Source organism: Adiantum capillus-veneris, chromosome 2, assembly GCF_014529385.1.
Source record: "Adiantum capillus-veneris isolate H3 chromosome 2, ASM1452938v2, whole genome shotgun sequence".
Taxonomy (NCBI): Eukaryota; Viridiplantae; Streptophyta; class Polypodiopsida; order Polypodiales; family Pteridaceae; genus Adiantum; species Adiantum capillus-veneris.
This window is the reverse complement of record NC_140932.1, coordinates 89,651,453-89,672,498: the sequence shown is the minus strand read 5'-3', so window position 1 is coordinate 89,672,498 and position 21,046 is coordinate 89,651,453. Positions and strand designations below refer to the sequence as shown.

General features: G+C 44.4%; 1 protein-coding gene across 2 annotated transcripts in view; it reads left to right on the top strand.

Moving 5' to 3' along the window:
- Nucleotides 1-21,046, top strand: part of LOC147463159 (uncharacterized) — a 78,559-nt gene that overhangs the window by 10,110 nt on the left and 47,403 nt on the right. The window contains exons 2-5 of one of the 2 annotated variants that reach the window (XM_086487512.1): nt 11,903-12,097; nt 13,168-13,242; nt 13,325-13,489; nt 13,588-13,745. In XM_086487512.1, the coding sequence (XP_086343638.1) occupies nt 11,903-12,097; nt 13,168-13,242; nt 13,325-13,489; nt 13,588-13,745 (593 nt within the window). Of the gene's footprint in view, nt 1-11,902; nt 12,098-13,167; nt 13,243-13,321; nt 13,490-13,587; nt 13,746-21,046 lie in introns of both variants that reach the window. The other variant, XM_086487503.1, reaches the window with a different exon arrangement.

Genomic DNA, 21,046 nt, shown 5'->3' with positions numbered 1-21,046 from the left:
TACAGTAAAAAGCCTTTAAAACTCAAAAGCTTCTAGTCCAAAAGCAAAGCCAAAAAGCTGCCAACGCAATTTACGGAAATCCGTACAGCCTGCCACGTCATCATGTCAGCGCAATTTTTGAAAATCTACCATGTCATCAGTTTTTGTGTGTGTGCGGGTCCTGCTTGATTTTAATCCCTTTATGTCACTTGGGGCCCCATCGGACGGGGTCCCCATAAGTTGGTAGGACTTTGTCTTCTTCTGCTACTTGTTCTTCTTAGGGTTTAGTCCTCTCGGCCGGCATATGTAAGTTGGCCCCATTCTTTAGGCTTTGACATGTCAGCAGTTTGTGACACCCCTCTTGAGGCAGCAACTCCTAGATGGATGGGGGCGTTTACGCGCCTGGAGGTCCTCATTGCCTTGAGGGCTTGCTTGGAGACAATGCCCCACATGTTTTTTGAGATTCAGGGAGAGGGTCGGCTTCACAGAGTCTCAGTAGAGGCACCATAGGTTGCAGAGTGTTGTTTTCAGAGGATTCGAGTTGTCGGCATCTTGGGAGGACTTGTGTCATTGATACAGACCCAGCAGATCTTGAGTCAGAACACTGGCGGCTTTGGGCTTGGGAGAGGCGCCCTTTGGTATGAGTGCAGTGGGACCCGGGAGAGTGGTTTTGGTGGGATCCTTTCTCTTCAACCGATCACCCAGGGACTCCTTTTTTCGAGTGCATAGCTCTCTTGGGGCGACATATTGACAACATAGAGAGGCTCGCCCAACTGCAACACTTTACCGGCAAGAGGAGGGTCTCATAGCAGAGTTCTTGTCAGGCTTTTGGGAGCAGTTGTGGGACTACAGGCAGTCGAGGAGAGTTACTATGTTTCAGTGGCTTGTAGCGCACAGGGCTCCAGTAGTTGGGAGTTGGTTGGTACACATTGGCTTCTCGGAAACATGTGTAGCCTGTGGCCATCCTTTGGAGAGTTAGCGACATTTTTGTGGGACTGCCCCAAGGCACAACAGGTTTGGCTTCGGGTTCTCCGGCTGATGCTAGCTTACAGCCCGACAGTACACTTGGGGTGCTGTGGCTTGGTCCACTCACGGACCCCGCAATCGGCTTCCACCAGCAGGATGATAGTGATCCAAGAGGGTCGACCTACACTTTAGCTTGCCATAGAGCTCATCCCCCAGGAGCGGTGCAATGATAGAGAGTGGTGTTTTGAGCTCATCTGTGGCCTAACACTCTGTTTCATCCGGGGGTCTCGTTGCTTTCGCATCTTCGAGTCTCGTGCTAATCCACCGACAGAGACTGTTCGTGACATTTGGCCGGAGCTGATACATACTTTTTTTTTGTAATGTCAGATTGAATTACAAGTGGGAAACCTCAAAGCTCATCCAAGTCATAGGCAACTTGAAGAGACTGTCTAAGAGATATCTTGAAGAAGGAAATATATTCCACTCGAATCTGCTGAAACATAAGGGAATTCCGTGCTTTCCACACTGTCCATAGCAGCCAGAATCTAACCCAGCCGAAAAAGTATGCATACGGCTGAAGCACTCCAAAGATCCAAAAAAATTTACCAAATTGTGATCCAGGGAAACGCGAGCGAAGAGCTGAAGAGATGCTATCCACAAACTGTCGCATACGAGAACAGGACCACAGAAGATGTGATATATTCTCAATGCCTGCACCACAGCGAACGCATTTCGAAGAGGCCAATCTCCTTAGAGTGCAATAATTTGCCAGTGGGGAGAACCCCAACAATACATCTCCACATAAACAATCGCGCCTTGAGAGGTAGCTTAGCATGCCACACTTTCATAACTTTACTCCGCCACCAATTAACACTCTTATTCATATTCCATACCTTGTTACAATGTTCTTGGACCCAAGAGGATGACTGCAAATGATAGTACACTTTCTTTGCCGATATCGAACCAAGCGAAGAACCATTATAGAGCCAATCACAAATTCGATTGTCTTCAACTAGTGGCGGGATGGGAGATACAGAATCCACCAACTCCTTAATAATGTCCCATATGCGTTTGTAGTGTAACCCAAGTCCAAAGGTATGAGTAGCCTGTCCGAACGAGAGCACCCGTCCTTCAACGTCTAGGACGTCTGCTATCCTGTCAATACCTTTGTGGGAGAGAAAGTAGGCCTGTCTAGGAGAGCGTTGAACAAGAGTCTGAGCAAAAACTCTACTCCAATGCAAACTTTCCAGTCGAAGTGAATTTCCACAGACCTCATCTCTACCATTCCACAACAATTCTGTCGTGACCACCTTCCAATCCGCCACTAGACTGGAAGCAAAGGGACATCCCGGAATTGTAGCTTCAACTTTACCAAAAACCACATCCCAATACGACGGCTGCGAATGGCCGAAGGCTGGCGTAGAAACCGCATGAGAGCACAAAAAACCCAAGCATCTGCGTCCAAGGCTGTTTTTGCTCAACCAACACCAACAACAAAGTAGCCTTCCTTGTTGTAACATGAGAACACAAATGAAGGATATTCAGATCACCACAACGTTTTGGAGTAGAGAGCTTATCTATCGCAAGCAATCTCAAGCCTTTTTTGTGAGAGGAAGTGGACCAGAAGTGCTCCAGAATCAGAGACATGAAATCCCGAAGATGACGGGGTGGCCAATGCAACAGTGGTAGGAAAAATTGCATGTATGCAACCAAAATAGATTGCACTATTCTGAGCCTTACATGGAGCGGCCAGGTAGACAATTTCCAATAGAGCAATTTAGATCTCAGTTTATTCTCTACCCATTGCAATAATTTCGCATTGTTAACCGACCAAGCCAACGGATAACCAAGATGTCTCACAATTTGATTAGGCTTCACTATCTCACTTGGCCATAACAGAGCATGCCAATCCATTTGATGCAACGGCAACAATTTAGATTTTCGGAAATTCACTTGCAGACCTGCAGCCAACCCATAAATATGCAGAGCTTTCATCATACAACGAACATCCTCAGGATGATTTCTAGGCCGGAACATGGAGTCATCCGCATACGCTTGTGCCACAAAATGATCATGAGCTTGCAGTTGCAGTCCATGTAGCCGACCGGATGCTGTTAAGGAGTCCTAATACAACAGTATAGGATGTATAGCAATAGCATACAACATAGCAAGGACATCCTTGCCTGACCAATCGACCAAGATCCCATAACTGAGTCAGCTCACCGTCAAGAATTCCGGCGGATTGACTGTTTTCATAAAGAAAATAGACTACCTGGTGTATCGTGGGCCCAAAGCGCAAAGCCGTCATGATCTGAGCAATGAAGTCCCAATGAATTGTGTCAAATGCTTTCTCTATATCAATCTGCATGATATAAGCACATCTTATCCAATATATTTTGCATACTCAATTCCAATAAAAGCATTGGCAATATTATCCATAATTTGCCTACAAGGAGTAAATCCATACTGAGCCGGATGTATGCCAAAAAACAAATGGTTAGTAACACGAGTAGCTATCATTTTTGACAACAACTTGTAAACGACCGGCATAAGCGTTATTGGTCGCCAATGTGAGAAGTATTCACACAATGCTTGCTTAGGCAACAATTTCACCAGTCCTTCTTTCCACGATTGTGGCAAAGATTGCGCGGTCCATGCATGGTTTATCATGAAAAGGAGAGGCTGCTAAAGGGATTCCCAAAAGCAAAGAAAAAATTCCACCGTAAGCCCGTCCCATCCAGGCGATTTCCAACAACCAAGATGCAACAAATAGTCGTGCAATTCATCCTCAGTAAAACTCGCCTCAAGGGTTTCTACATCATTCATTGTCAATATAGGATGTACATACGACAACAGCAACTGTCTGGCTTGCAAAACCTCAGTCGAGGAGGCTTCAAGCTTGGCAAAAACACGTTGAAAATGATCCACCATTGAATCTGTCAATTGACCTTTCTTGGTCGTCCATTGCCCAGTTTCATCTTTAACCCTTTTGATAGAAGTAGAAGTGCTCGAATGATGCAAATGCTTCAAGAATTGTTTCGATGAACAACCATTATCCATAAAAGCGTATTGCCTAGATCTAATTTTCTATTTTTTAACTTTTCTCTTATCATTACGTATCAACGAGGTTTTAGCTATGCATAATTCCTCTTGTTCAGAGCCAGTAAGCCTTTTAGTATCTGCAAGACTTCCCAAGGCTTGACATATCGCCTTATCTTCCTGCACTTTATTTCTCAACTGGTACATGTACCACAAACCATAATCCTTTCTGACTGCGTGGATACGCATGACAAAGCGATACTAGGCCACATCCACATCAATAAACATATGAGAGACAAGTGGAGGATTACTGCTTCAATCAAAGTTCGAAATGTTGTATGTGAAAGATATGCATTATTAATATGCAACAACTGCTTACGAAGGAGCGAGGAGTCTATCTACTACCTCAAAATAGACCTAGAGCCAAAGAGGAAAATGATCAGATAAGGTGAAAGAACGATCAATCCTCTTATCACAGGCCAACATATCATATTGCGGAGTGCCCAGTACATACCAACGATCCAAACATGCTCTATATCCAGAGTGAGCATTATGAGTAAATGTATAACCCCGCTCTGAAGAGTGCGTGTTGGCCCATAGATCTAGGACACCTGTATTATTGACCATGGCATCCCAAGAAGAGCATTCAGAGCTCAACATATGCGAATGACTCGTTGTGTTGTCCGTGTTTGTGGGTGCATTATTAAAATCCCCTCCCCAAAAAGCATGCGAACGCAAGGGGTATTTGACAAACTCTTGCCAAAGACGACTTCGTTGTGCTGAGGCAGTATAAGCATAAATACCAGCAAATTCCAAAACATTTCCTTGGACAAGACATTGAACCACCATCCAACGTCCTGCCGGATCATTATGTGCTAAAGCCGGCTGCAGTTCATGACGCACCATCATCAACACACCCGAGAAAGAACCAGTGCCAGCATAAGCAATCCAAAATCCCGGATAATACGAAGATTGACCTACAAAATCATGTTGATTATGCTCCTGTAACACCACTATGTTTGCTTTATTTGTATGTACATAATGCCAAATTAACTTCCACTTGTCGTGGTTGCACAAACCGCGCACATTATACGCAAAGCATCTAAGAGGAGAATGCATCTGTACAATATTTACAAGAGAAGCATGAGGCACTATCATCAAGTGGTATTGCCCATGGGCACATCCGCCCATACTAACAGTCAATGAAGCGGACACTATATGCGTTCCTTGGTGAGGATTCCGATGTAGAGGCAACGACCGAGATGTCGATCCAAGAAGAGCATCTTTATATGAGTGTACCACTCTGTCCCACGCTTCAACAAGTGACTTATGATCATGTGATGTAGATGTGGAAGATCCACCACTTCTCGCATCCAAAGCAGGCACATAATTTCTTGAAACAGACGAAACACGGGGCTTAACTGGCTTCTTTGGAGTTTGCAAACCATCAATAGAATGTGTCATTTTAGCTTTACCCTTGGTATATGTCTTTGTAGTAGGATGCACATTAGGCATGCTTTTATTTTGATCTTTCCCTTGTTTGGTCTGCATGCTTCCATTAGCATCCCCCATCTTTGGTCTCACAAATGAAGAGGAAGGGGAGGCAACATGGGTTCTAGATGCTGGAACAGTGGAAGGTGGTAGTTTCAACAAAGATTCCTGGCATTCAGACTGCATATGTCCAAATTTTCCACAACTGAAACATGCACGTGTAAATTTTTCCCATTTGAGTTTAAACGGCCTTTTGCCTACCATTGGATCACCAAAGTCGATCGTTATTCCTGACGGCGTCGGCGTATCCGTATCCCACAACACACAAAATCTATTGGAATTAGTATCCAAATTTGGGGGGCATATCACTTTGCCCAACTGAGCAGCTAGGAGAGGCAAAAAATGCTTCCAAGTTCGTGGAAATCCAACTATTTCCACTCAAACTGGGCACCTATGTCGAATCAAGCTCTGATAGTCTTTAGTAAGTGCCGAAGGCAATACATGTGTCATTTGCATATTGAAAAACAAGGGCGACATTTCCAATAATTGCGAGCGAGCTTCCATGTCTGCCAGTAACACCTCATAAAAGCCACGGGCACCAAAATACACTCCTTGGACAGCTTGTCTTTTCAATAGGAAATCAACCCATTGACCTACATCCTGTGCCGAGGGCATCTTGCCAGGGAAGAACAAAATGACCGCATTCAACGCATACTGTGCTACCGGATCCATAAGCTGCTGAACCGGAATAACCACTTCGGTAGCTGGCTGCTGACCTTCCCAAGCATTTCGAGCATCAGCAAAATCCTCTGACAAACACTCTTTGATGATAGTTGCAGCATCCATCGTGGAAAGATCCACTTGTTTCCTACGCTTATATATAGCTTCTTCTTCCATATTTAATCAACACTTCACTTTCTAGAGCTGTCACGATTGTGACTATGTTAACAGCAATACATCTACTCCTAGTTGCAGATACGCGAAGTGCCATGCCAAGGAGGACCCCTGCGCTTGGATGGTCACACCCCTTCACCCAAAGGACGTATCTCTTCGCCAAAAGCCACACTCCTTCGACGACTGGTCACACCCCTTCGCTCTACGGGTGCGACTCTTCGCCCAATGGTTGCAACTCTTCACCGAGAGGATGGGTCTTTACGTCTAAAGTCGTGTCTCTTCACCAAGAGACGTGTCTTTTTCATTTATGTCTCTTCGTCTCCTATATAAGGAGCCCTTGTATCACACATTCAATCAATCAAACACAGAGTCTTCTGAGTTTTTCTTTGAGTTCAGTTCAGTTTCTTAAGTCTTAATCATGAGTTTAAGTACTTAATAAAGGATTAGTAACTAGAATCCTCACAGTGGTATCAGAGCAAATTTTTTTCCTTGGGATCCGAAGGTTGTGAGCCTCTCACCCTCGCCGCTACCCTCTCCCCCCCTTCTCGAAGCTGCATGGAAGCAGAAGAAAGATGGTACGCATGTGCATACAAGCATGAGGTAACTTAAATCTATCCTGTTCCAATTACATACATATAGAACAAAGGACAGGGATGCAAATGTGGATGTGCGGGTGTGCCACGTACCTGGCCTCCTCATCGGGTGGTGTCCCTTCGAGATTGTGCGTGCACCTCTTCATGTGAAAGGACGGTACCTCTTCACCTTGCTCGCACCCTTTCGCATACGGGTGTGTTGCTTCACCTGTGTGCCCATTCACTCGGCAAGGGGTTGAATTCCCTTTGTTGGCTGCTGCATAACCAAAGGGCACCTCTTCGTGAGAGGGCACCAAGGAAGCCGCCCCTTCCCAAAGATTGCACCCCTTCCCTAGAGTCACACCTCTTTTCTTCCACGCTGACACCCTTTCCCAAATTGCTGAATTTTCAGCGCTGGCTGGTTTTTTTTTCCCCCCCTGCTGCAACTCTTCGCTGGCTGAATCGTTGGCTCAAGCGCTGCCTGCTGAAATCTTTTACGCCGGCCAATATTCTACGCTTAGGCTTTATTTTATGCTGGCAGCACCCTTATAAGATTGAGAATTTAACTTATTAAAATACCCCAAAATTTCAGCCCCAAAGTGGCCGGCCAACATTGACTGACATGCCCTAAATTTTTAAAGCCCATGTGAACACACTTAATCACTTAAAAGGCCCCAAAATTATTAGGTGCTCTAGGTGCTCCTCTTCGTGCTCAAAGTTGCATGGATGCCGATGCCAACGAGTTCCGCGTGCCAGTGCCATACTAGAGCTACCTTGACGTACTCCTAGAAGAGCCTATTCACAAACCAAATCTTGTTCCGGACTTTCCCGCGGAAATTCCATCGCCGGTCTACTCTCTTGAACTCTTAAACCTTGCGAAATTTCCGGAATCCAGAGCGCGAACTTATTCCAGATAGATTTTTCGCTCACGGATCACCAATCCCATAACCTATTCTCGAACCCAAACCTGCACTTATTCGAGTTCCTTTTGAGGCGTAACCATGCCAAATTCTCAAGACGGAGGTGGTCAATTTGACGAGGCCCTTACTCTTATCAAGGAGCAGATGGCCACACTTTCCATAAGCCTCGCATCACTTCACATTCGCTTGGATGAGATGCACACAGAAAACACTTCTCGAAGTCGACCTGCTGTTTCTCGAACTACTAATGCAGCATCTTCAACACATTCTTCCGAAGCTTCAGTGGACGAACCAAACGAATGAGACTCAACTGAAGAGGTAGACAATCGCGAACTTCAATTACTTCATAAGATTTTTAATGCTGCACAGAAGAAGCTTGATGTTAAACTGCCGGAATCGTATAATGGTCGCCGCGACAAGCGCATGCTGGACCAATGGCTGTTCAAGATGGAGATTTACTTATCGAACACGGACTTGGTCGAGAGTAAAAAAGTTACACTTGCTAGTTCTCTGCTCAAGGACACAACATTTCTTTGGTGGCAACGACGGGTTGCTGATGGTAAACACACACCTTCTTGGGATAAATTCCGGCATGCTATTCGCAAGGCGTTTGAACCTGCCAATGCGGATTTTTATGCCCTGTCCTCTCTTTGCCGCCTGAGCCAGACAAGTTCCTTGGCTGCATACATCACAAAGTTCCAAAGGCTAACTCTGGAGATAGAGACCCTTAGTCCCTCTGATAAACTTCACAGTTTTATCGACGGACTCGAACCCAACCTGAAGGATGATGTGCACAAATACAACCCTACCACCTTGGATGCTGCAATTGCCTATGTGGAGCGTCTTGGTGATAATCGGCGCCCTACACGGAATTTTCTCCCTGGTAACAGATCTTAAAATAGCGCTCGCTTTTCACAGCACGATCGCAGAGACAACTATAGCCAAAGTCAGCAACATCAGTCTCAGTTCAGACAGCAATCAAGGAAACCTTATTAAACTTCAAGGTTCTATTCTCAAGATCGACAATCTCAAAGAGATCTTCTTCACATGCTCCTCCACTTGATTGTGGTAAAGAACGTGATTTTTCTCAAGATCGGCATTCCAATCCTCAGCAAGGCTCTTCGTCAATGGATCTTCGACTTCAAAGAAGGAAGGATTATGTACAATTTGCAGTGGTGACCATAGATGGTATCAATGTCCAAAGAGACCAAATCCGTCTAATTCGAAAAGAAATTCCAACGCGGAACATCATCGAATTTTGAACAACCAGATTCTGCTAAGGATAAAAGAAAATCTGTGGTCAATACGATTCGTGTCTCAGAGGATACGACTATTTTTATGAAGCATGCTCAGTGCAATTCTTCAGTTTTGAAGCCTCTCTCAAAGCAAGTTTTGAACCTTCTTGGAACACTCAATGGTCGCTCCATCAATATTTTGGTGGACAGCGGATGCTCGAATAATTTCGTCAGCACTCAGATAGTTCAACAGCTTGGCTTACCAACTCAGAAGACATCTCACTTATATGATGTGGAATTAGCAGATGGATCAATTTTGACTTGTGATCAGACAGTTCGACAGTTGCAGTTGAGATTCAAACTTATGCAGATCAATTGGATTTCGAAGTCATGCCTTTATCTTATTACGACATGATTCTTGGTCAACATTGGTTATTCCAATATGATCCAACAATTAGCTTTCGCGGACATACTATCAATTTGTTCAAAGATGGACATGAATTGACTTTACACGGGCTTTCTCATGCGGAAAGAGTGATTCAAGCTTCACGTGTACAAGTCAAACAGCATGATACAGTGGATTATGAAATGAATATGATTTCCGATGCAGATGCAGATATTATTATTGATGAATTTTTGAATTCATTAATTTCTCTTGAATCAATTGATGAAGACAAAGATAAAGATATAGTTGCAGATTTCGAGTCTGCAGACGACTATGCTTTCTTTGATTCTTTACTGGATGATGATATCCCAATTACAAGTCATGAAGTTACAGTTCAAGAAGATGATTTTGAAGAATTTTGGGATTCATTATTGGAAGATGATTACAGTCTCAAGCCAAAATCCTCTTCAGAGATTACTAAAGTTGAAGTCATCCCATCTTAAGAGTACCTTGAGAAGATTTCCTCTTCTCCAAATATTTCGCAGTTACTCGAAGATTTTGAACCAGAAATCTTACATCGCATGAAGAATTTTGAAGATCAACCTCTTGTTGCAGTCAACCTGATTATGCCAGATTCCTCTAAAATGTCTTTGAATAATGCAATGACATGAGATTTAGCAGTCAATGCAAAAAGGTTTCGCAAGAATCAAAGGTTCAAGACAAAGACTTCAGATAACTCAAAGACTGAAGATTTTCGAAGATTCAATGCTTTTCCAGAGTTCTATCAACATCAGAAGTCATTTCTTTGACACGGGCTCTCATTTTAAATGGGAGGGAATGTCACGATTGTGACTATGTTAACAGCAATACATCTACTCCTAGTTGCAGATACGCGAAGTGCCATGCCAAGGAGGACCCCTATGCTTGGATGGTCACACCCCTTCACCCAAAGGACGTGTCTCTTCGCCAAAAGCCACACCCCTTCACTCTACGGGTGCGACTCTTCGTCCAATGGTTGCAACTCTTCGCTGAAAGGATGTGTCTTTACGTCTAAAGTCGTGTCTCTTCACCAAGAGACGTATCTTTTCATTTATGTCTCTTCGTCTCCTATATAAGGAGCCCTTGTATCACACATTCAATCAATCAAACACAGAGTCTTTTGAGTCTTTCTTTGAGTTTAGTTCAGTTTCTTAAGTCTTAATCATGAGTTTTAAGTACTTAATAAAGGATTAGTACCTAGAATCCTCACAAGAGCACACTCTGGACTAACACCCACTCAATATATTTATATACTTTTTTTAAAGGCTTTCTTAGCAAGGACTCTGCTGAACACACCGACAAAAAGAACCTCCTGCTAAAGTAAATACACACACACCCACTTTCACTGACACGAGAATCTGACAGAAGGGCCGCGTGCAGGTGAAAATCATCTTCGACCACCAGCGCGCTTAAAAGGCCTGCGCAGTGTAGGAGTTGTGCAGGACAGGGTCGCACGATAGACGAATGGCAGAAGGATTCACTACACCCGAAACCAACCATCACTGCTTTACACACCCACACACATGCACACACACAGAGGAAGGAGGCGATATCCACTGCACTACTCTGTACAAAATCCCTGCAAGACACTTTGTACTTCGAACACCTTCCCCACACACACACACACACACACAACAACAACTAAGAACTCGAGCTATACAGAGAACAGAAGTTCGAATGAGCATGGGCAAATTGTAGTGCTAAAGGCTTGCCCACACACTCAACCCGCCACTGAGCTTACACACCCCACCCAGGGACAAAGCAGCAAAAGGGCAGGAACCAAGAAAGCTACAGTCCGCTGCTGGGATTGTATGCTGCGCTAAGGTTTGCAGGACAGAGCGCGTTGCAGTCGTACGTGCAGCAAGGCTGAGGGACAGTGCGCAGAGGTCCTCGCGCTAGGGTTTGCAGGTGCAGGCAGTTCGCGTTCCAGCTGGCTCTCAAACTTCTGGAGCTGATACATACACTAAGGGGTCAGTTTGAGAGACTTCAGGGCAGCTCCGACCGCATGCGGGAGCGCGGAGAGGCTTTCTTGCGACTTTGGAGCCCAGGGCCTTTCTTCACCATGGTTCAAGGTGCGCCTAGATGGCATTACCGGCCACCAGTGTGGCTTTTTTCTCCTCCCATCTCGTGATTTAGCTCCCAATGTACATACTTTTTCTCACTGGGAGAGTCTCCCCATGTTTCTCTGATGTATCCCTCTCTCATAGAGGTGGTTTGTAGCCTTTGGGCAGCTATTATTAACTAATGGAAGATCTCTGTTCTTGCAAATCTCCTTCTCAAGGTTTAAAGGACATTCTTATTTTACCATCTGTAATCTGTAAACTGTCTTCGCACTTTTCCACATGAATCATTTTTTCTCATCTTTATCTGTTTTTCACACAGGTTCCATTCCAAATCCCATTTGAAATCAATGTCGTCTTGGTCGGGCTCAGCGGTGATGGCGGCTATCGATATACTTTGGATGGGCACAAGCTGGGTAGCATCCTGAAGGAGGTGTTTCCAACTCATCGTCCTACATGCTTAGAGACTGCTCAACAACTAGATATTGAGCACAATTTGTACTACAATGTTGTCCCAGTAAGTGCGTGGAACTCTTTTTATAAATGTTAATTGACTAGTTTGTGAATGATTCAAACAAAAAGAAAAGTTGGGGGGGGGGGTGTTGGTAGGGACAGGATAGCAGTAAAATGAGATTAGATGAATTATGCAATGGGTGCTGTTTTTGCCGGGGGGGGGAGTTGTTGTAGGTGTTGAGCTCAAGGGGAACTGCAAATTAGAGGCACAGCTTGGATGATTTTAGAAACTATCAAGTATGTACATCGTTTTGCCTCTTTTAGTTGCTTTGTGTTTCGTATTGCTATATGAATATGCTCTATCTATGTATGACTAGAGCCTTATAATTGAGAATGTAATTTTAGCAAGATAATCAATGGTGTAAAATTGAACAAAAATCACCTGATTAATTATGGGGTAATTATTGACCTCAACAAATCGTAGTAATTATCTTTAAGTGTTTATGCTCAACATCAAGCTGAAAAGTAGCACAAGAAAGATAGCTTTAAATAGAAAGAGAAGAAACATTAGAGGAGTGAGGGGTTGTTTGAAGGAGAGTATTCGGGAGAGAATGGTGCTGATTTTCTGCTGAAAACAATGTAAAATGTAAATTAAGCAACTAAGGCTGAAAATCCCTGACGATAAATTGATTAAGCTTTAGTAATTAATTGCTAACCGGTAGAGCAAGTTGAGAGGAGAAAAGGCTGCTGCACTGGGAAATTGAGGAGAGTGTCGAAGATATACAGGCCAGAAATAGAGTCATTTTTCCTTCATTAATGAAGCTGGTTACAATGAAATGCACACCATCTTCAGCCAGTCTTCTTGAACCTAGACCGATGCTTGGGGTGAATCTCCAGTCCTTGTCCAGCTTCCACTGTTGTGTTACTGTTATGTATGTCTTTGTCATCTCAGATAGTAAATTCTACAATGATTCAAACTTCACTGCAGGAAAGGTTCAATTTTTTGTATTTCCCAGCGAGGAAGTTGAAAGCCAAGAACATGAAGATTCTCATGGGTTCACATGCGTGTGCTTGCACGATGTCTCTTTCATGGTGAAGTACCCAAATTGTGACATTTTTGTTTCTTTTTCTTAGGTTGGGCAGCCAGAGCTTTTAGCATTTGAGCAAACAATCAAGGCTGCAATGGTGCATTCAGGAAAGACACGAGAGGTGAGTTGTTTTGGAAAAGGGCAAACAGTCTTTGGTTGGATCCTCTTTCGCAGCCTTTGAGTTTTATGTTTTTATGTAGAAGGAACATGGCAAAGAAGTGCCCTTGTATGAGGTGGAGGTTACCCATGTAGAGACAATCTTCAATACTCTATACTCTTATCTATTTGGCTACGAGGCAGGCACAACATCTGCTGCAGACATGAACAAGCCTGTGCCAAATGCAATTTTTATCCTGAACTTTGACAAGGTAACTGATTAGAGCTCTTTAGTTTCAAACTTTAATTTATTTTGGTCGGAACATTTGATTGAGTATCGAAACTTCAAAGTGGTACCTTACCTCCTCAGGTGCGTATGGATCCAAGAAATGAGACAGCAGATTCTGACGCTCAGTATAGAGTCAAAGAACTCAGTTCTGAAGAGCTGAAAAACCAAGAAGGTGGCTATGTATACAGATACAGATACAACGGAGGTGGTGCTACGCAAGTCTGGCTGGGTTCTGGCAGGTCTGGTGTTTCAAGTTTTTCGCATCTGCAATCAAAACATTCCAAAGTTTCAGGGTTGTTATTAAGTATTAGTCAAAGATTGAAACATTTGCTTATGCTTCATCTTGTAGACGTTTGCAACTTATGGGATTTTTTGACTTATGTTTGGGTCAAACATACTTGAGTTTTTGAAAAAATAAACAGTATGTTTGGGCATTGAATAGTGAAGGCAATAGTGATATTCATGATGATAATAGTGGTGCTGGTGAAGATGATTCTTCTCACTCCATCATGAAAGAGATGAAGTCTATGGAGTAACTAGTCACTTGCATTACGCCTGGACCCACCTTGGACCTTGTATGATGTGTTTTTGTTGTACTTTTTTGGGGATGGTTTGATTTAGTTCATTACGCCTTAGACCAAAGAGTCAAAGTGCGTTTCGGCGAAAGGGCAGCCCCTTTGTTGTACTTTTTGCTTTCAAGCTTTGTTCTTCACAGTAGCCAGCCTCTATGCCTCATTTTGTTGTAATCAACCAATCTACCACGGTTTGGAGCTTTATGAGCAATGAAAACTTGTCCTAAATGTCCATGTTATGTTGCAAGTTTCAACTTCCATATTTCTTCTCATAATATTATCATTGTTTGAAATTTGAACGTTTTTGCAACAGCATAAATAGAATATTTATCTATAAAATTGGCCAGAATGTAAGGTCACGTGTGTTTTTGGCAACCCCTTCGAAACATACTTATAACATACTTCCATACCCATGTGTGTATGCGTATGTTTCCGGTATGTTTCAATTTTTTGGTATTGATTGCTGACTAAACCCTAGTAAGGTGGGAATCATGTAAGGAGCCAAGCAAGCTCTGTGACCTTGCTGAGCCATCTTCTGGCAAATAGTGGTGGGATACTTGTGTACTGACCTTTTCTTCTTGTTAACGGGATATTCAAGGGATCCCAAGAGCCAGATTTTGCAGTGGCCAAGGTAGAAGCAATTTTGTAGACAGTTTTATCAAAGATTAAGATGATGTAGTCAAAAGATTACACGATCATAAAAGGTTTTTGGTTACTCAGAGAGAGAGATTTGTTATGCCCAAGCAATGCTTTAGTTAAATATTAGATGGATATGAGTACGTCGCTAGGAATGGATCCATTCATTCCTAGCGACGTACTCAACCTACACATAGCCCACTTACAGTATAACTCCTAAACCTACATAGGATAGCTCTTTTACCTTTCCTTTTGGTATATTTACTCATTTTTAACAAAACTATGTAACTGAGTAAAATTTAGCTGCATTCAAGACTTCGTATCACATTCAAAACGTCTTCTTTGAGGTGATTTGTGACCTTTTGTAAGTGTTGTTGCCTCTTTGGGGTATTACCTTTGCATTCATGGTGTCGTTCATTGCCAAGGTGCATAGGTATGATAAGTACGGTACGAAAAAAAATGTTGTGCAGTATGGGTAATCACTACCAGTACGAAAATTTTGTCAAGTATTGAATTGAAATAGCAGTACATGTCTATTTATGCATGCTTGCATACATGTAAATGGATGTATATACTATATACACGTGTACATGCTTGTATATAGCATATGTGGACAACCCTAGATACATGCATGCATACAGGCATGTATGTGTATTTGTGTGCACGTATAAAATAACAACCAGTACGTAAAGTACTAAATACCGTTACGCTATTTATCGTACAGTATGGGAAGACTGATAAATATGTGTTTTGAGTGAAACCTTGTTCATAGCCAAGCAAAGAATCGCTAGCAAAATAACCTACAGTTCTCTGAGTCATGTACAAACTATGCTCATACTTAGCCTCACATGCCTTTATGATATAGTTGTTTGACTTCCAAGCCTCCATCATCACAGGAACAACCACTAGCAGAGCATGATGGCTAATGGGAGAGTTATAGGACGGATGCTGATGCTGATGATATGATATGGCTTTTTAAGTCCGAGGATTACAACAGCGCATTAGATGACTTTTGTACACACAGGGCTCGCATTTTGAACCTTGGGAAGAACAAGGTCATGATCTTTCACACATCGAGGCAGGGCATGAACCAGGTGGAGGTGGTCACTTCATATGTATATCTTGGGGTCATTTTTTGTTTGGCCGGATTGACAGCTGGGGCAAGGCTGATATGAGGATATGATGCATTGGCTATATTACAGCGACAATGCCAGAAACATGGGACGAGGTAAGGAATGGAAAAAAATACATCCTTTTTAAGAGTTTTACATAACCACATGAAAAGACTTGCGAGGCAGATTGAGGAACAAGGAGCTTCAAGCTTGAGCTCTTATATGTGCCAGTCAAGGGGGAGTGAAGCTCTCTTTTATAGCTAATGGAGGGTGGCTATATTTTGGCTATTGCCCCGTTGTCAGGAGAGCTCAAAACTTGGGGAATGAATGGTCTAAAATGGTCACTTCTTACTATTTTTGCCCCTTTGCCATCCCCGATAGCTTGCCATCCTCCAGATGCATCCCTAGGACATCCCTTTGTGACCCTACTATTTGACCCTCTAGCCGGCTGCCGACCATCCCTTCCCGTCCCCCTCCGTGACTTGTTCCCGACCCGGGCTTTGGCATCCCCTCGTCCGTAGGGTTTTGTCCCTCGTTCCCATGTGACTATGCCGCGATCTGCTGGTTGCAACCGTAGAGGGCACCACATGCTAGTTGAAAAGAATGAGACTAGAATAGAGTTTAACACTTGCAACACAACTGGAAACTGAGAGAGAGAGAGAGAGAGAGAGAGAGAGAGAGAGAGAGAGAGAGAGAGAGAGAGAGAGAGAGAGAGAGAGAGAGAGAGAGAGAGAGAGAGAGAGAGAGAGAGAGAGAGAGAAATGAAATGAAATGAAATGTTATATTAACGTCTTCAAAAGGCCAAAATGACCTATGAGACCAATCAGTTACAAAATAGTGAATCTAATACCATGTCTGGGTACAAAAGAACTAGAAAAGAACTAGAAGTGGAACAAAATACTACTACTACTACTACAATCTAAAACTACGTGGGTGTAGCAGCTGATACAATAGGTACCCGGTAAACTGGATGTAACAGTGTGTGAAACAAAGATGGAAGAAATGGTGAGGATCCATCCTCATCTGCACTCTGGATGTCGAGAGAGTATGGCTCGAATCTTCTGTTGTGGTCTCCGTCGATGCTGTGTAGCTCCTCTCCTCAGTCGCGGTCGTCTGTATCTCTGTAGCTCCAATGCTCGGTCGATGAGAGTGCCAGTAGTGGTCGAATGAGTGTGGGATGAGCTCTGCAGTGGTGGCTGCTCCTCTGGCTGTCCCATATCTAGTGAAAAGAAATCTGTAATGTGTCTCTGGGACTGCCTCTCTCTAGCTCTCCCCAGTAAAGTGTCTCTATACCTGTGTAACTCAAGTAGATATAGTCCAAGACATCTTTGATCCTCATAACTCATGACCCTAGATAGAGGACCAAAACCCTCTCTGAATAAGCAGTGGAAACGCCCCCGTATCTCATAGAACACTGTGCAATGACATATGTAGTGCAACTCTGTCTCTGGCTCTCTCTGGCATAATCGGCATATCCTGCTGTCTGCTGGTATCCCTCTGAATCTACCAGTCTCAATCTCGAGCTGATGTGAGGATGTGCGTATCTGACCAATGGCACAACGCAAACCATGAGACATATGTGTGTCCATGTAGCTGGGTCGAATCACAAACCCATCTCCTCTGAGGTGGAGAAGATGCTCTCTATAGAAAGCCATCTTCGTGCTCAACTCCTGAGGCGGCTCTATCCATGTCCTCCTGGTGTCGAGCTGGATCAGGTCCTGACGAATGAGTCTAGTGATCTCCACCCGTGTAAGAGACAGCGAGGGTGCCTGAAGAGAATACTGGAAAGGGGGCAACCTGTCCATGGTGAAGCCATGCGTCTGAAACCATGAAGTCATCTGTGCATACCAGCATGAAGTGTCCCCCTGTAGAGCTAACTGTCTGGAAGACTCAAGGGCCAGTCTAGCATATCTGTCTCTAGTAGTATCCCATAGGCTGTGCACAAAGGACACTGATCTGGTAAGCGCCTCAATCTCCATGGGGGGGGCAGCTAGCTCTGCTCGAATGATCGCGTGAGGTACGGAGGCCTTGGCTCTAATCAATCGGGAGATCATAGATACCAAGGGCCTCTCCATACGTCTCCAACAATCCTGGCCTACAGAAGGTCCCCATACCTGTACCCCATACATCATAGCTGAGGCTACTAAAGTATCAAAGAGCCATAACTTTGTCCGAGGTTCCTGGAACTGAACCTGCGAACACATCCTCTCCAAGCCTCCCAAGGCCGCATAAGCTCTGGTCAGTCTAGTCTCTGCTGCTCTCCCCAAAGAAAACCTCGGCCCAGTGAAGACTATCCCAAGGTAAGTGTATGCATCTGTATACTCCACAATCTCTTGACCATACGTGAAGGTCGGTGCCGATCTCCTGATCCACTGCGGTGTGGTGTTAAACACCATGACCTTGGTTTTACCAAGGTTTACAGACAATCCACTATCCTCTGCAAAACTGTGTAAGAAAGAGAGAGAGAGAGAGAAAGAAAGAAAGAGAATCTATTAACGTCATGTGGAGGCCAAAGCTGACCTATATATAGGACAAAACCGATACATCTTTGGTTACATTCCACTTCGGGTATCATAAAAGGAAAATGAGTGCATGTGCAAAACATAACCTCATTGCTCTCATGACTCATGAGAGCTAGGTTTACAATGGTAAGAGATCACCGTGTGCATACTGTGTCTACATCTATAGAATACCTAAGTCCATGTCTTTGTGGGAATGGATGGATTCTTGAAGTCTCGGATAATAGCTTTTCCTCCTCTATACACTGCCCATTTTCCTTGCTTCCTTGCTTCTCTGACTTTAGCCAACTCTTTGGCTCTTTTGAGTTGAAGGGGTGTCAATTCATCCAAGATCCATACTGATGTACCTTGCAATGATTTAGTCTGCTTCATTACCTTGATCTTCTCGTGTAGGTTGTAGTAGCAAACCTTTGCATGCTTCCCTTTAACTTCAATGTGAGTTGGGTCACCAAGATCCACGAAGGGCACCGCTTTACTTAATCTTTCCTTAAGTATGTCTACATCTAGGATGTAGCCTTCTAAATGTTCAACTGGTAAAGTGCCCACCGACCAATCATCTGGTAAACCACCAATTCCGACATATCCTTCCAAGCTTTTTTTCCTCTCATTTTCCTTCAAAACTGATAGCACTTCTTTAACAAAAGTCTCAGATTGTACCTTTGAAGTATTATGGTCTTGCTGTGCTGCTTCCAATGTCTCTTCTTGGGTTTTCTCTTGAATTTGTTGTTTGGTCACAACATTCTGTAACTGCTCTTCTAGATTGGATATCCGGGCTTCTTTGGTGATCAACTCCGACTTCAAGCTGGTTACCTCCTGCTGTAGCCTCTTCAACTCGTTCATGATGAAGGTTTCCCATGGTGACTGTGGTTTGAGAGGGGGTGGGATGGGTGGGATACTTGAGGCCATGGTTGCCGCAAAAGTCTTCTTGGGTGGGGCCATGCTAGTGTGAGTTGGGGGGTGTTGTATATGTCCACCCCACAGGGGCCCCCACTCCCCACTGGGGGAGGCAAAAGAAAAAGGACCCCCCCTCCCCCCCCCCCCCCCCCCCCCCTTCTGCTTCTTCCTCTTCTGTAGCTGCTGAGTGGCGGGCTGAGCCTGAGGCTGGCGAGGGAAAAACGCTGGCGCTGGCGAGGGGAGAGTGGCGGTGGCGCTGAAGCCTGAGTCTGGCGAGGGAAAACGCTGGAGAGAGAGAGAGAGAGAGAGAGAGAGAGAGAGAGAGAGAGAGAGAGAGAGAGAGAGAGAGAGAGAGAGAGAGAGAGAGAGAGAGATGAAATGTCATATTAATGTCTTCATGAGGCCAAAATGACCTATGAGACCAAAAAGTTACAATTGGTGAATCTGATACCATGTCTGAGTATGGAAATTAGAAAGTTACGAAGAACTAACACTAACTGTAAGACACTAAAGCACTAGTGTGTGTGGGGGGGGGGGGGGGGGGGGGGGGGGTTGTGGGTTTATATGAAATCTCTCATCGGTCGCTGTCGGATCTCATCGACCTCCTCCATGGTTAGCACTCTGGTTGGGCGTCTTGCATGTTGAGCTAGAGTAATCTGTATCTTCTGTTGCAGCCTTCGTCGGTAGTGGGAGACCCCCCGAGGTCGTGGACGCCTGGATTTGCCAAGCTCAGTGGCTCAGTCAAGCAGTGTACCTCTAGTATGAGTAGGCTCTGAGATCAGCTGTAATGACTGCTCCGTTGGCTCTCCTCTCGCTAGTGTAAAGAAATCTGTGATTCGTCTCTTTTCCCTGATGTCCTCAGCAAGCTCTCCCTAAGTCTACGCAGCTCTAGCAGGAACAATCAGAGACACCTCTGATCCTTGTATCTCATGACTCTAGAAAAAGGTCCGAACCCTTCTCTGAACAGGCAGTGGAAGCGGCTGCGTATCTCATAGTATGTTGGACAGTGACATGTGTTGTGCAGCTCTGTCTCTGGCTCTAAGTTACATAGGTGACATATCTTGGCTCCTGCCGGCACCCCTCGAAATCGGCCGGAACTCGATCTGGAGCTGATGTGAGGATGTGCGTATCTGTCCAATAGCGCATCTTATCCCATGAGATAAGTGTGTATCCATGTATGCAGGCCTAATTACAAAGCTGTCCTCCGTGAGTTGGAGAAGATGCTCTTTGTATAAGGCCATCTTCGTGCCCAACTCCTGTGTTGGCTGTATCCATGTGCTCCTGGTATTTAGCTGAATCAGATCCTGACGTATGAGTCTGGTGATCTCTGTCTGTGTGAGAGACAGAGAGGGTGCATCCAGGGAGTATTGAAGTGGAGGTAATCTATCCATGTTGAGACCATGCGACTGAAACCATGCTTTCATCTGTCCATACCAACATTCTGTATTGCCTTGTAGAGCTAGTTGTCAAGATGACTCTAGGGCAAGCCGAGCGTATCTGTCCCTGGGTAGATCCCATAGACCGTGCATAAAGGATACCGATCTCGTCAATGCCTCCACCAGGAGGGGGGGGGGCAACTAGCTCGGCTCGGATAATCTCATGTGGTACTGAGGCCTTAGCCCGAATCATCCGAGCGATCATAGAGACCAGAGGCCTCTCCATACATCTCCATCCATCTGTGTTGCCAGATCTCCCATGGTGGTCTAGTGAGGGTCCCCATACCTGAACTCCATAGAGCATAGCTGGAGTCACCAGAGTGTCAAAAAAACCAAAGCTTTGTTCGCGGTTCTTGAAACTGAACACATCC